General features: G+C 44.2%; 1 protein-coding gene across 2 annotated transcripts in view; it reads left to right on the forward strand.

The window, feature by feature from the left end:
- LOC129646854 (nuclear autoantigen Sp-100-like) overlaps positions 1-15811 on the forward strand; it is a 28088-nt gene extending 12277 nt beyond the window's left edge. Inside the window, exons 4-12 of one of the 2 annotated variants that reach the window (XM_055573707.1) lie at positions 262-336; positions 1725-1784; positions 4226-4375; positions 6085-6225; positions 6941-7024; positions 7538-7693; positions 8905-8994; positions 10193-10246; positions 10884-15811. In XM_055573707.1, the coding sequence (XP_055429682.1) occupies positions 262-336; positions 1725-1784; positions 4226-4375; positions 6085-6225; positions 6941-7024; positions 7538-7693; positions 8905-8994; positions 10193-10246; positions 10884-10981 (908 nt within the window). In that variant the 3' untranslated portion in view covers positions 10982-15811. Of the gene's footprint in view, positions 1-261; positions 337-1724; positions 1785-4225; positions 4376-6084; positions 6226-6940; positions 7025-7406; positions 7694-8904; positions 8995-10192; positions 10247-10883 lie in introns of those variants that run through there. The other variant, XM_055573708.1, reaches the window with a different exon arrangement.

Raw genomic sequence — 15811 nt, forward strand, 5'->3', positions numbered from 1 at the left:
TAACCCACAGCCTCAGGATGTTCCCACGACTCTTTAATCCTTACATTCAAGTGGCTCATTTCTGTGCAGAGAACATAACTGCTCCCTTGCTCGGGTTTCTCTTTTCTGTCCAAGGATGATGGGGGAACTTTATCATGAAGGTTGGGATCCACTAATCTCTGAGTGACCCAAGAGCTGGAAATTTCTAAATGTGCAATTTTGAGATGATGTTCCTGGTCTCTAGTGGAGATCTCTAATTGTCTTCTCTCTCCCTCTCTTCAGTGATCCAAGAGAGAATTAATTATGAAGAAAGTAATGGACAAAACAGGCCTGCCATCCAACTGAGTCTTGAGCAAGGTGATTGAGACCAAGCGCAAAGAGGAAAAGGAGAAGGGGAGGTGGAGGTCCGAGTCCTGAGCAAAGGTTGGGAATCAAGGAAGAAATGTTGAAGGACCACGGAGAAGGCAGGGAGGGGTGTTTGTATGAGCATCTAACCAGAGGCTGAGTCCTCGAGGACTGGCTGTGACAAAAGGCTGTTGCCCCAAATACCAAGACAAAGAAAGAGGAACCCAGGGTGTCATTAGCCAGATTTAATCAGAAGGACTGCCTGGAAGTCATTGTGATTTAGAAAGAATCCTATAGAAGAAGATCAATGTGAAGGTGTGCTTCACATTGTGCTTCACATAGTGCTAAGCACTATGGGCCCAAGGTCAATGTCAAAGAGGAGGCCCTTCATGATGGCAGAAGAAAGGACTGATTTAAATGTGGGGGAGGTTGTTCAAGAGCAGAATATTCAAGGAAAAAGGCAGTCATATAGATTCAGAGGTAAGGAAGTGGTAGAGATGCGGAGGAGTGGATGTGGGTGTTTGAGAGAAAGGGGAGAATAAAAAGGTAGCTACTTCCTACCCCAGGGGATCGTCTCAATCCAAGGATTGAACCCAAGTCTCATGTCTCCTGCACTGGCCAGTGGGTTTTTTTGTTTTTTGTTTATTTTTTTACCACTAGTACCACCTGGGAGATAGGGAAATACATAAAGACGGAAAGATACAGAAAAAAAGAAAACAAGGGCTGGGGAAAGTGGAGGAGAATCAGACATTGAATCCTCATGGGGAGGCCAACAGAACAGATTAAACAGATCCTGTACAGGGAGGGAGTGGAGGAACAGAGGGTGGGGAAGAGACTCCAGGACTTTGCAGGAAGGTCACTAGTCATGGATAGCTCTGGGGACCAAGGCAGGTTCACTCTGGCTATAGGAGTCAAGATAAACCATTGCTAGTCACTGAATGGCTGGTGGAGGTCACATAAGGAGATGGCCTGTCTGAGGCACTTTCAACCAGAGGTGAAGCTGATCCCAGTCTCTAGGATCTGACACACCTGTTAGTTGGAATTTCCCAGATGGTCCAGATGGTCTCCATCTAGACATCTGGAGAAGAAAGAAAAAGAAAGAAAGTGAAGTCACTCAGTCCTGTCAGACTCTTTGCGACCCCATAGACTGTAGCCTACCAGGCTCCTCAGTCCATGGAATTTTCGAGGCAAGAGTACTGGAGTGGGTTGCCATTTCCTTCTCCAGGGGATCTTCCTGACCCAGGGATCGAACCCAGGCCTCCTGCATTGCAGGCAGACGCTTTACTGTCTGAGCCACCAATCTTCAACTTCATCTTTATCAAGACTAAAAAGGGATAAGGGAAGAATAGCATAGCTAATACTCCAGTTTCTGAAATAAACTTTTCCTTTCTGCCCCCTAGGAACTGGCGGTCATTCCAGCCCAACCTCCTCTTCACAGGCAGTTCCCTTGTCTCATGATGGTCTGTTCCTGGAGACTGTTGTGTGATGTTTTGGTGTCTTTTCCCATTTGGGGATGTGCTATGGAGCCTGCTTCTTTGTGTTACTGACTGCACAGAATTGTCAGTCTTTGCATCTGCATTTTCTCCAAGGATTTAGACAACAGAGTCTTAGTTCTCTGAGTTGCCTGGGAGGGCCACTCCTTCCACTCCTTAAACACACTTGCTGCCAATCCCTGAAGGCTCTGGGCCTGGACATTTGGCCTAGCCGCCTGGCTTTGCAGTGTTCTGCTCTGTCCTGCTTGGTCTGGCAGCGACCTCACTGCTTTGATGTCACATCCAGCAGAGGCCAGTGCTTCAACCAGAGTGACGGGGTGGGGGTGGGGGGGCAGCGGGCAGAAGGTGGGAGGGAGAAGCAGATGATGGGTGATCCTCGGGGGGAAGGGTTCTTCCTCTGCTAGTCCCTCACATGGACCATGGACACCACATGACTCCCATACAAACCCTCTCCCATCATACCTGGGACAGAGACCAGGAGCTGCCCTCCAAACACCAGACAGGCCTCCAAGAAACATGTTTTGGTATTTTTACAACCAGTAACCACTATTTACAACACTTGACCTCCATTAATCTATAACACTCTTAATAATGATACTAAATTAATAAGATTAATATCAGTTTAAGACATTAACCATAATGATTTCGTTTTTCCGATCAGTCACAATATTCCAAATAGTGATACAGACAATAGTTTATTTAACTGCCTCAAAAATCCCAAAATGAGGTATATAACATCCTCATTTTTCAGACAAGAAAGAATCAGCTTAGAGAGTTTGGTTATTTGTACAAGTTAACCCAGCTGAGAATCAGAATTGAGTGCCGCTGTGTGCAGCGTCAAAGCAGGAATTCAGGCGCCCGCAGCCTGGCTTCAGATTCTGCTTCGAGATGTTGGGGTAGTGGTCACTCATTGTTCCTCATTGTTCCTCAGTTTCACTGTCTGTAAAATGGACATGGTAATAGTAGCTACTTCAGAGGGTGAGGATTTTAAGCAAGTTACGTCATATAAAGCAGCCACAAGCTTGCCTGAGGCTGCGTCAGTGTGCCCATGCGTTTGTTATTATTACTACATTTAATCAGCATCGTTGTTTGTGTCTGGTGCCAGAGTTTAAGCTTTTAACCATTACAGTGACCATTCCAGTGATAAAAGCAACACCTACTCCTGACCCAGAAAGATAAATTGGAAGGCACAGTCTCCCCACCCATAGGGCACACTAGCCTATAATAAATTTCATGTCTTTCTTCCACGAGTTTCCTTTGAAAATTAGTAATGTAGAAGAGTCTCAGGGAACTTTTCACACCGTGGAAAGCCCTTATTATATAGCTTCCAGTTGGGATAGATTATTTAAGGAGGGATGTTCTAAGTTATTATTACATTTTTATAAAAGAAAAAAAAACTTTTCAAGTGATTACTGAAAGCATAGTTATACATTTATTAAAAAGTTATACATTTATTAAAAAGTTATAATTATAAGTGACATTTATTCAAAAAATTAACATTTAAGAATATAAAAAAAACACAACATGCATGAATCCATACTCTTAGCTGTTCATCTACTAGTGCAGCTGTCCAAGAGTCTTACCCAAGAAGAAGGGCTGACATGCCCAGATGAGAGGAGAGCTGTGTCTCACATCCCCCTCACCCCCAGGGGAGGCTCCCAATCCTGAGGATGTGGCACAGAATAGGCACCAGGGCCCACAGTCTATATTAAAACTTTGGGAAATAATTTTAAATCACATTTTACATTAATTAATTTGTTTACAAAAGTAGCACTAAATGAAAAAAATTGCACTATAAAATATGTCTATGTGTTCATACATTATTGAGGCTGGAAGGGACAGAGTGGGAGGGGTTGATGGAATCAGTGAGGACCAGAGATGGTTGCCATGGAGGAAGGGCGTGTGTGCTGGTCCTGGGTGGTTTGCCCAGGGATTCAGTCCTTCCCCTCCCCTGCTCTGCTCGGCCCTCTGTCTCTGGCCACTGGCCCCTGCAGACTTGTTTGTCAGCTCCCCTTGCTGCTGACTCCCTGCTGGGTTCCTAGCATGGAGACCCTGGCAGGAGAGTGGGAGTAAGGGAGGAGCCAGGTGTTTCTCCATCACTGCCTCCAACCACAGCTCAGCCTTGACTGCACCTTCCACGAAGCAGGCAAATCATGGTCCAGCCTCTGCCTGCCCATCAACCTCAGCCTGTGATCTCATCCTCTATCCCTCCCGTAGCTTCCTGTTGAATCTTCTTTATGTTGTCACATTCTTCCCCTTGGTCTTCTTTGCTCTTCCATGAGCTGTGTAGCCAATCCCTGGATTAAATTCCCTCTGCTTTAAAAGCTTAGAGTGGTTTATAGCTTCCTGTTGGATGCTGATGGATGTAAGAGGAAAAAAAAAATTTGATGAATCAAAACATGATTTAGGTATGACCCCGCGTGAAAATGGACTCTCGGATCACCTCAGTGAAACACAGCAGATGAATGCAAAGATGAAAGATAGAACCAGCGACCAAAATGGTGCTCTAGAAAGCCAACAAGCAAATGAACAATGTGCCCAAGAGTCTGAACCAGCAGGTAAGACTGACTGACTGGGCTTGACAAGTGTGGAGGGGAACAGGCAAGTGGAGGGACTTGGTGTTTTGGACAATGGCACAGGTGAAGCCTTTGGTGATGATTAGAATGCTTGAGATGAAGAAAACGTAGAAAGACAAAATTGGTATAGAAGAGGCATACACCAGTCGTGTCAATAATTAAGAAGCGAAGGGTAGGAAGTATAATAGAGAGTGGATAAGCTAAGCAGCTAGGTAGAGGACAGCAGGGCCAGGCCTCGGATGAGGCAGGGAGACCCCTTCTTATGAGATGTGAGGACCATCTCATTCTAGGCACCTTCTTTGCCTCAACTCTAGACCCTGCTGGGCCCTGTGGGACACTGACTTAAAATGTAGAGAAAAGAGCATGCATAAATAAAAATACAAAGAAAAATGAATACCAAAAAAATAGGGGGGAAATGGGGGGAGCACCCAAAGAGAGCTCCACAGAGAGAGGATGAGTAAAGAGCAATGTGGACCAAGCAGAGAGGAAGGAGAGAAAGGGAGACACTGTCCCGTTTGAGGAGGCAGTCATCAGAATGGAGGCACAGGGGCTTTGTTCCTACCACCACTGAGAAAGATAAGGTGTTCTCAGTGATCCAAAGGGCCCTGTAACCCCTCAGATAAAAATAAGATTCTCCCCAGGAAAGGAAAGACAAACGCGAAAAGCCCAGAGCTGAGGGAGGAACAAAGGAAAACACGGAATCCGTTTGGGGAAGAGGTTTTGTGGATTCCCTGTCCCTTCCTTTGTTCCTCTAGACTCACTTCTAAAGTCTAAAGTCACTTTCAAAGTGGTCTTATATTTCAGGGACTCTTTTGTATATGAGTACTAGTTCAGATTTAAGCTTGAGTCATCCCATGTCATCCCAGGAACGTAGACAATAGAAGGAATACCTTTCTTGTAGTTTCAGCTCTAGACTGAAAAGCTGGGGGAAGAAACTTCATTTTCTTTTTTTGCACAAATCAGAAAAACAGCTACTGTGTAGACTTTCCTTTTTGATCTCAGCAGATGAACTGGACTGATAGTGTTTATTCAGATTTAAGACATTATCTGAATCTTGGTTTGAGTAGATTTGGGATCTATCTGTAATATTAACTAGATCAGATAGCTTTTATATTTTCATATGTACACAGAGGATCACCTCACCCTTGTCAACGTCCATCAGTTATTGAACTTTGTGAACTGGCCTTGAAACATTACAACATTACATGTTTTGTTGCACCAATTTTATAAACTTTTTCAGTTCAATATGTGCTATTTTTCAGAGACAAAGTAAAGTTTAATTTGTCAAGGTTCATGCTCTTTGTTTTAGCAGCATTTGATAGAGGATCTTTTATATACATTTGTAATTGATAAAAATAAACCAGATTGCAAATTTGTTTTCTTTCTTTTTTAAGCAAACCATGTACCAAGTTTTTTGGTTCAGATGGCATAGGCCAAGTTAAATTGCATTCTATTAAGCGATATGAGTATATTTCTATAAGTATAAATATGTTGAAATAAGGTTTTAAAACACACACACACACACACACAGGAAGGGACAGAGTGAGCAGCAGGAAGGAGAAGGGTGGGTTGGATCCCCCCACTCCCGGCAGTGCAATTACAGGGAGAAGACTTCTTAATGCTAGGGAATGGTGCTCACTCCTTTTGGGGGAGACAAATTAAAATTCTTCATTCATTAAAATTTGATCCAGGAGCAAAGCCATCCAACCATGGACTACAGATCAATTCCTGTTCTGTCCATCTAGAGGATATAAAGAAGGAAAAGCCATTTTTTAACTCAGAAGTTCAACTGCAAGCCCAAACAAGGACTGACCAGGTGTCTGACATAATAGGTAAGGCTGACAGAAAGAATGTGGAGCAGGGATCAAGGGAACCAGGCAAGAGGCTGGGGCATCAGGGTCAAGCCAGCCAGTCCAGGTGGCCTTGGGCAGAGGAAGGAAGGGCAGAGAACCAGCACTCTGTGCTGTGAGTTTAGCGGAAGAGGTTCCTCAGGGACCAGAAAAATATCAGAAGATGGTGGGTTGTAAGTATTGATGACCAGGAGACTATTTCCAAAGTAAGAGAGGAAAGTAGGGGGGTAGAAGATAAAGAAAAGGGAAAGATCAGAGAGCCAAGATATTCATGAGAGGAGATGGAAAAGAAAAAAAATGAAGACAGAGCGAGGCATAAAGAGATACAGTTCCCAGAAAGAGAGGTGTAAGTAGGGAAAATGGGCAAAGCCAGGAGGAAAGTGAAGAGGTAAAATGAGAATGAAAGAAAGAGGTAGAATGGAGTAGAGGGTCAAAGGTAGATCTAGGGTGGGGGTGAGGGGTAGCAGGAGGGTGGGGGAGGGGAGTTCGGGCAGGATGGGCGGAGCCGCCCTCTGCGTGTGAGTGTCTTCACCTTTCATGCAGGACCGGGAGCAACCTGCAGTTCACCCACAGTCAAGCACAGACCACGTGCCTTGAATTAACTTAGCTTCTAGGTCTCCCCGGTGCTCTCATTCTGGAGTTTCCTGCTGCGTGGGCTCCACCCTGAGATCCTAAGGGGGGTTGTTACTCTGTGCAGTGATCAGCAGTGAGGACTCTGCAGAATCCAGTGATGGAGACGAGTTCCCAGAACCCTCCACACCAACACCAAGAAGAGTGGCTGGTAAGGAATGGGGAGAGCAAGACCAGGGCTGCAGGAATCTGCAGGAGAGCTACATGGACACCCTGCTGCATGTGAACTAGACAGCTAGTGGGAAGCTGCTGTATAGCACAGGGAACTCAGCTCACTGCTTGCTGGTGACCTAGAGGGGTGGGATGGGGGGGTGGGTGTCAAGAAGAGGATATGCATATACATATAGCTGATTCACTTACCTGTACAGCAGAAACTATCACAGCATTGTAAGCAACTGACACCTAATTTAAAAAAAAAAAAAAAAACAAAAAAAAACCATTGTTACCATTGCAAGCCCATTTGCCTGGCAAGTTTTCATAGAAATTATAAGACTTTGGGGAACAGATAACTGTTTCTTCCTCTTACTTGATAGAGACCGTGTTGTTCAGTTACTAAGTCCTGTCTGACTCTTTGAGACCCGATGGATTGAAGCCTGGCAGGCTCCTCTGTCCATGGGATTTCCCAGGCAAGAATATTGGAGTGGATTGCCATTTCCTCCTTCAGGGAATCTTCCTGTCCAAGGGATCGAACCCGAGTGTCCTCCTTGGCAGGCGGATACTTTACTACTGAGCCACGTGGGAAGCCAAAATACCCCAATTAAGATAGAACCCAGGAACTTCAGAAAAACAACCACATCCAGAAAAAGAGTTTGGCAAAGAGGTAAGAGCAAATAAAATCTCACCACTGTTGTAAAGGAGCAGTGTTAACTGACCCATTCTAATTCTTTGCTATACCCTTTAAAGTAAAATATAAACTTGCTCTTATTTAAGATGGTTCATATTTAGCTTTTGTATTCATCAGTTAGGCTAGTTACTGAAATAAACCTGAAAAAGTCAAGGACTCAAAAACCATAGAATTTTTATTTCTTGTCAAGTAAACATTGCAAGGAGTTTTAGATGGCGGGAGGGGGATGGGTGCGGGGGGGAAAGGAGTCTGTTTAAGTAGTCTGGCTGGAATAGCCAAGTGGGAGATCCACCTTCTTCAAGACCAGACTTGGTCTCTTCAAGACTGCCCTGGGAGAGAAGCAACACTAAAAATAAATACAGACATAGACACCAAAACAGCAACAACAAATCTATAATGGGCCAGGAAAAAAGAAAGACTGTGGTGTAAGAAGTTGAAGGGCTGGGACTTCCCTGATGGTCCGGTGGCTAAGACTCCATGGTCCCAATGCAGGGGGACTGGGTTCAATCCCTGGTCAGGGAGCTAGATCCCACACGCCACAGCTAAGAGTTCAAAGACCTCACCTAAAGATTCTGCAAGCTGCAGACCTCACCTAAAGATTCTGCAAGCTGCAATGAAGACCTGCTGCTGCTAAGCTGCTACTAAGTCTCTTCACTCGTGTCTGACTTTGTACGACCCCATAGACGGCAGCCCACCAGGCTCCCCTGTCCCGGGGATTCTCCAGGCAAGAACACTGGAGTGGGTTGCCATTTCCTTCTCCAATGCATGAAAGTGAAAAGCGAAAGTGATGTCGCTCAGTCGTGTCCGACTCTCAGCGACCCCATGGACTGCCGCCTACCAGGCTCCTCTGTCCATGGGATTTTCCAGGCAAGAGTACTGGAGTGGGATGCCATCGCCTTCTCTGAATGAAGACCTAGCACAGCTAAATATTTTAAAGGAGAAGAAGATGATGATAAAGGGCCAATACAAAGCAGTGAAGACCCCTGGGAGTAAAGTTTTTTCAGGTGCAGGCAATGTAAAGGAATAAAATACAGGCCTACAGATCATATGAATATAAAAGACAGATCATGATGGTCTGATCAAGGTACATTCTAGGCCTTGGTTTTCAGAGCTTCCCAGGTTTTTTCCTATATTGGTACCTTTGTCACACACTGAGAACTTCAAGGGACATTTTCTCCATTCTGCAGTGATAAGGCGTGAAGAGTCTTTAGAGTCCAGCGAGGACGAGGTGCCCTGGGGAACACAGAGCTCAGCTCTGAGAAGTGATCCTGATGAGGGTAAGGACTGCCATCCCTGGGCTCCAGACAGCAGGAGTTTTCTAGTGCAATTTACTCTGAGCACACTCTGCAGCCAAATAGTTCAGTGGCCCTTCAGAGCCCATCCTCTGCATTTACTCCTGTGACTATTCTGAAAATTGCAAAGAAACCATTATAAATTCAGATGAACAAAATGGCTCTAGTTGAATGGCACGGTCATTTTACTGAGTGCTCTCAGATGTATTCCCCCACAAAGTATTAGGTTATACAGTGATTTCTGCCTCTGCCCACCTGCTGTTTGCAGAGAGCAAAGTGAAGTAGCCTGCCTTTGCTTGATTCATTACTTGTCTATTCAAAACTCAGAAGCTTCTAGCCATACTCCCCAAGTATTGACAGAAGCAAAAGCTTCTGGTTATTACCATCAAATTTCATTTATAGCTTTTGGCAGATGACCCCCCCCCCCCCAACATGGCATTGGTCTATATAATATCTGAAAATATTTTCTCCAATAAAATATCCTTTTATGTTTATAACAACCTATTCTAAAAGGTAGCTCAGAAAACTGGTTCCCTCATTTCCCAGTTGAGGAGACTCCAGCATATAAACATTTAAGGATCTTTTACACATCACATAGAGAAAGTTACCAGAAGATGCAAAACCAACAACTTGGACTCTTAGCAAACATTTGCAATCCTTTATTCAAAATCTTTAACACAACATTGTAAAGCAACTAGACTCCAAAAAAATTAAACATTAAAACAAAATCTTTACAGCCAGATATAAAATAGCAATGTTTTACTATTTTAGAAGGACAGTGTGTTTGTACACCCTATATGTTACAAAACACCCCAGTACAGAATCCCATGATTAAATATACCATATTAATGTTCCTGTAACAAATTGTGTGAATTCACATCAATTGTGATATTTTATTGGACTCCTGGCAGCTGAAGTCCAGATTCATTGGCAAATTAGTTAGCTGCAAGCCTATGGAACAAAAAATGTTGGTTTTCAAAACTTCTTTGATTTTGCAATCAGGGCTAAAGGATAAGGGATCTTCACTCCATTTGGTAGTGATCACTTTCCTTTAGATGGGGAGAAACAGAAATGACCATCATTGCATTTTTATAGCCCATGTCCTGTCTACAATGTGAGTAATCACAAGATTTACTACTCTTTTAGTTACAGATTACTGATTTTATTTTCCTTTGCTTCCTAGATCCTACAGATATCAGAAACACATCAAGCTGCAGGAGAAGCAATAGGAAAAGATGTAAGAACAATTAAAAATTCTTGATGTAACAAATACCTTTTTTGGCTACAAAAGCTTCATTTAGCTTTTTGGCTATACCCTTGAAAATAAAATGATAAGTTTCTAGGTGTTTTCAATAATTCATATTATTCATTTTAAATTAAATGAGCTGAGCTAATTGATGTAACAGGTAGGCCTCTAGAAGTTCAATGTCATAAGTGCAATACAAGTTTATTCTTCACTCACATAAAAGGATAAAGCGGTTCCCAGGTTGGAGGGGTGCTCATTGAGGGCCCAGCTGATGGAGGCTCTGATGTTGAAATTGTTGCTTCCATGGTCTCTCTGGATAAGAAACAGAGTGAAAGCAGGAATGTTAATTTGTGCAGACAAGAGGAAAAGGTCAAAGCTAGTGACGAAAGGGAGTGCCTTCCACAGCAAAGTTGTGCCCACTTTCAGCCTTGGGGGTGGTTCCTGGAGCAACCTTGACCACCAGGTCAGATGGAGCCCCAGGGGTTGGAGGGGGGCGCCTGGTGGGAGAATTATCCTTAACCCTCTTATACAAGCTTCCCTTTTCCAAATTTCCTGTTAAAGAATTCCATGCTGTATTGGTCCTAGGACACAGACTGAGATTGTAAAGGACTTTTATTTCGTTCTGCAGGGATGAGCGGTGGTGACTCTTCAGACTTCAGTAACGAAGGAGAGCCTCAGGCAACATCTAGTTCAGCCCTAAGAAATGGGTCAGGTAAAGAAGATTAGGGTGTCCAGCCTTGGCCTGCAGCATGTCAGGACTGAAAAGCCACGGTTTTGAAGACCTTGTGTCCTGTTTGTCCTGGAACTTTCTTCAGCATTTTAAAAAATAGAATCAGGCAGGAAATTTGTTGATATAAGATCTGAGTTGATGCTGGAACCTGGGGGCCCAAAGCACTGTCATGGTCCCTGGTAGAGTGGAGTGTATGATGTAAGGTAATGTCCATCTAACAGTGAGTCCACTCAATCCAGGGGGTCACTGGGAAGTCATTACCCAAGTTCCTAAATGTATAATCAGGACAGCCACAGTAGTTGCTTAACTGGTTCTTTAAACCATAGTTCTTATCTATGAAATAACAATGATATCTTCAGATCAGATCAGTCGCTCAGTCGTGTCCGACTCTTTGCAACCCCATGAATCGCAGCACACCAGGCCTCCCTGTCCAACCCCAACTCCTGGAGTTCACCGAGACTCACATCCATCGAGTCAGTGATGCCATCCAGCCATCTCATCCTCTGTCATCCCCTTCTCCTCTTGCCCCCAATCCCTCCCAGCATCAGAGTCTTTTCCAATGAGTCAACTCTTTGCATGAGGTGGCCAAAGTACTGGAGTTTCAGCTTTAGCATCATTCCTTCCAAAGAAATCCCAGGGCTGATCTCCTTCAGAATGGACTGGTTGGATCTCCTTGCAGTCCAAGGGACTCTCAAGAGTCTTCTCCAACACCACAGTTCAAAAGCATCAATTCTTCAGCGCTCAGCCAAGTAGAAAGTTCTGAAACTAAAGTTTCTCATGGTAAAATAGAAAGTTGGAAGGAATATTCATTCCTGAGAAATGAAAAGATAACATAGATTAATGCCACATGGAAAGATTTAAGGATGTATGGGTTATGTTGTACAGTCATTCAGTCGTGTCTGACTTTGCGACCCCTTGGACTGCAGCACACCTGCTTCCCTCTCCTTCACTATCTCCTGGAGTTTGCTGAAACACAGGTCCATTGAGTTGGTGATGCCATCCAGCCATCTCATTGTCTGTTGCCCCCTTCTCCTCCTGCCCTCAATCTTTCCCTGCATCAGGGTCTTTTCCAAAGAGTCGGCTCTTCGCATCAGGTGGCCAAAGTATTGAAGCTTCAGCCTCAGCATCAGTCTTTCCAATGAATATTCAGGACTGATTTCCTTTAAGATTGGTTTGGTCTCCTTCTGACATCTGCAAAAGCTACATGGTTCATAGCTCCTGTCAAAGTTGTTCAGTCGTGTGTGACTCATGGACTGTAGCCTAAGAAGCTCCTCCGTTCATGGAATTTTCTAGGCAAGAGTACTGAAGTGGGTTGCCATTTCCTTCTCCAGGGGATCTTCCTGACCCAGGAATGAAACCCAGGTCTCCCGCATTGCAGGCAGACACTTTACCCTCTGAACCACCAGAGGTTCATGTCTACTGCATGACTATTATAAACCTAACATGATTGGGGTTTATAGAAAGCAATACTCGGGTCTTGGTAAATCATATTCCTGCTTGCTGTGGGGCCTAAATAAAGATCCTAGCTAGTGGCTCTGCCCTTCTGCAGAGCTAAAGCCAGTGGTCCCATCTGGTCAGAGAGCTCGGTTGGCAGTTCTGCTTGATTTGGGTCCCGAACAGCAGGTTCTACTACCCGGCCCAGGTGGCAAAGTGTACTTGTAACCTCACCCATCTGCTGAGTGTAGCTTCCAGTTTTGGTCATTCAGAAAGTCTGGCCAGGTAATCCAAGTAGCCCAGAAACAAGCCTATGATGCCACCTGCCCACAGAGCCCTCTCTACAGCCCTGCCCAGCAACAGAGCCCTGTTCAGTTGCCAAATACAGCCTGTGATCTCGTCCATGCAGGGAGCCTAACCAGTGAGTCTACTCTAGTCATGGAACAAAATTTGTTGCCCCACCCAGTGAGGGCACCTAGAGAGCCACACTCTGAATGTGGAGCAGTTTTGACCCCCACCCAACTGCAGGAAACTGCTGGAGCCCCCTCAGCCAGAGAGCTTGGCAAGAAATCATCCCCACAGCAGGGAACAGCTAGCAGTATAACCCTGTCTGCGGCCTCTTTTAACTATGGAGTCCAGCCAGTGGCACCATCAGGCTGGCAGCATAGCCTGAAACTCTATACAACCAGGAGCTATGGCAGAGCCCATCTTGTAGCCTTACCTAATTGCTGTTGTTGTTCAGTCGCTAGGTTGTGTCTGACTCATTGTGACCTCATGGACTGCAGCATACCAGGTTCCTCTGTCCTCCACTATCTCCTGGAGTTTGCCCAAATTCATGTCCATTAAGTCAGTGATGCCATCCAACCATCTCACCCTCTGCCACTGCCTTCTCCTTTTACCTTCAGTCTTTTCCACCATCAGAGTCTTTTCCAATGACTCAGCTCTTCACATCAGATGGCCACAGTTTCAGAGTTTCAGATTCAGCACCAATCCTTCCAATGAATATTCAGGGTTGATTTCCTTTAGAATTGATTGGTTGGATCTCCTTGAAGTCCAAGGGTCTCTCAAAAATCTTCTCCAGCACCACAATTCAAAAGCATCACTTCTTTGGTGCTCAGGCTTCTTTACAGTCCAGCTCTCACATCCATACATGACGACCGGAAAAACTGTAACTTTGATGCTATGGACTTTTGTTGGCAAAGTGATGTCTCTGCTTTTTAATACGCTGTCTAGCTTTGTCATAGCTTTTCTTCCAAGGAGCAAGCGTCCTTTAATTTCATACCTAATCTTGGAGTCCAAAAGAACCGTGAATCAAGAATAGTACCTGACAAAGTTGTCCTTCAGAAATGAAAAAGAAATACACATTCCCAAACAAACAAAAGCCAAGGGAGTCCATCATCACTATATCTGCCTTCTAAGACATGCTACAAGGCATTCTTCAACTTAAAATGAAAGGATCTAATTAACATCATGGAAATGTGAATATGCAATACTAGTGATGTAAATACACAAAGTCAGATTCTCTGATACTGTAATGGTTATACATAATTCACCACAACTCCCCTTAAATGTTCAAAAACACACATATTCAAAATAACCATAATTACTTCAATTTGTTATTGGACACACAATATTTAAAAGATGCCAATTTTTATCACTGATTACTTTAAATGTGAGGGGAGAAAAGTAAAAGTGTAAAGTTTCTTAATGTTTTAAAGCTAAGTTATCAGCTGAAAATAAGAATAATAAGGTATTTTATGTAAGCCTCATGATAACCACAAAAGAAAAGCCAGTAGTAGATACACAAAATATTAAGATAAAGGAGTCAAAGCATGCTGTTATAAGTCACCAAACCACAAAGGAAGGCAGCAAGAGAGGAAGCGAGGAATAAAGTATGTACAAAACAGTCAGAGAACAATTCACAAAATGTCAATAGTAAGTTCTTCTTGTTGTTCAGTCACCCAGTTGTGTCTGACACTTTGAGACCCCATGAACTGCCAGGCTCCCCTGTCCCTCACCATCTCCCAGAGTTTGCCCAAGTTCATTGCATCGGTGATGCCATCTAGCCATCTCATCCTCTGTCACCCTCTTCTCCTTCTGCCTTCAATCTTTCCCAGCATCAAGGTCTTTTCCAATGAGTTGGCTGTTCACATCAGGTGATCAAAGTATAGGAGCTTCAGCTTCAGTGTAGTCCCTCCAAAGAGTATTCAGGGTTGATTGCCTTTAAGATTGACTGGTTTGATCTCCTTGCTCTTTCAAGAGTCTTCTCCAGCAGCACAGTTCAATAGCATAAATTCTTTGGCACTCTCATCTTTTTTATGGTCTAGCTCTGACAACCATATGTGACTCCTGGAAAGACCATAGCCTTGATTTTATGGACCTTTGTCGGCAAAGTGATGTCTTTGCTTTTTAACACACTGTCTAGGTTTGTCGTAAGTTTTTACCTATCATAATTACTTTAAATGTAAATGGATTAAATTCTCCAATCAAAAGACATAGAATAGATGAATAAACTTAAAAAATAAGATCTAGGGACTTCCCTGGTGGTCCAGTGGTAAAGAATTCATCCTGCAGTGCAGAGGATGAAGGTTTGATCCCTGGTCAGGGAACTAAGATTCCTACACCCTGAAGAGCAGCTAAGCCTGCACACGGCAACTACTGAGCCCGTGTGCTCCTGAGCCCAGGTGCCACACTAGAGAGTCCATGTGCCACAACAAAAAGATCCCGAATGCCACTAATAAGACTTGTTGTTTAGTCACTAAGCTGTGTCTGACTCTTTGTGACCCTATGGACTGTAGCCCACCAGGCTCCTCTGTCCATGGGATTTCCCAGGCAAGAATACTGGAGTGGGTTGCCATTTCCTCCTCCAGGAGATCTTTGCAACCCAGGGATGGAACCCACATCTCCTGCATCGCAGGCAGATTCTTTATGGCTCAAAAACCAAGGAAGCCCAAATAAATATTTTAAAAAATAAATAAGATCCAGGTATACACTGTCTACAAGAGACTCACTTTAGCTTTAAGGAAAGAGTCCATATCTGTGAGCCATTTGGCCACAAAGGAGCCTGGCTGTGGCCTTAACTGGGGGGAGTGTGCCTGTGTCCCTGGGAGTTACAGGAGAATAGGTGCTCCTGAGGTCCTGGGCCACTTGGTAATGATCCCTGAGCCTGAACTTTCCAATGTGAACCCCTTTATCAAGGAGATCAAACCAGTCAATCCTAAAGGATATCAGTCCTGAATATTCACTGGAAGGACTGATGCTGAAGCTGAAACTCCAGTATTTTGACCACTTGATATGAAGAACTGACTCATTGCAAAAGACCTTGACACTGGGAAAGATCAAAGACAGGAGGAGAAGGGGACGACAGAGGATGAGACGGTTGGATGGCATCA

Source organism: Bubalus kerabau, chromosome 3, assembly GCF_029407905.1.
Source record: "Bubalus kerabau isolate K-KA32 ecotype Philippines breed swamp buffalo chromosome 3, PCC_UOA_SB_1v2, whole genome shotgun sequence".
Classification (NCBI taxonomy): Eukaryota; Metazoa; Chordata; class Mammalia; order Artiodactyla; family Bovidae; genus Bubalus; species Bubalus kerabau.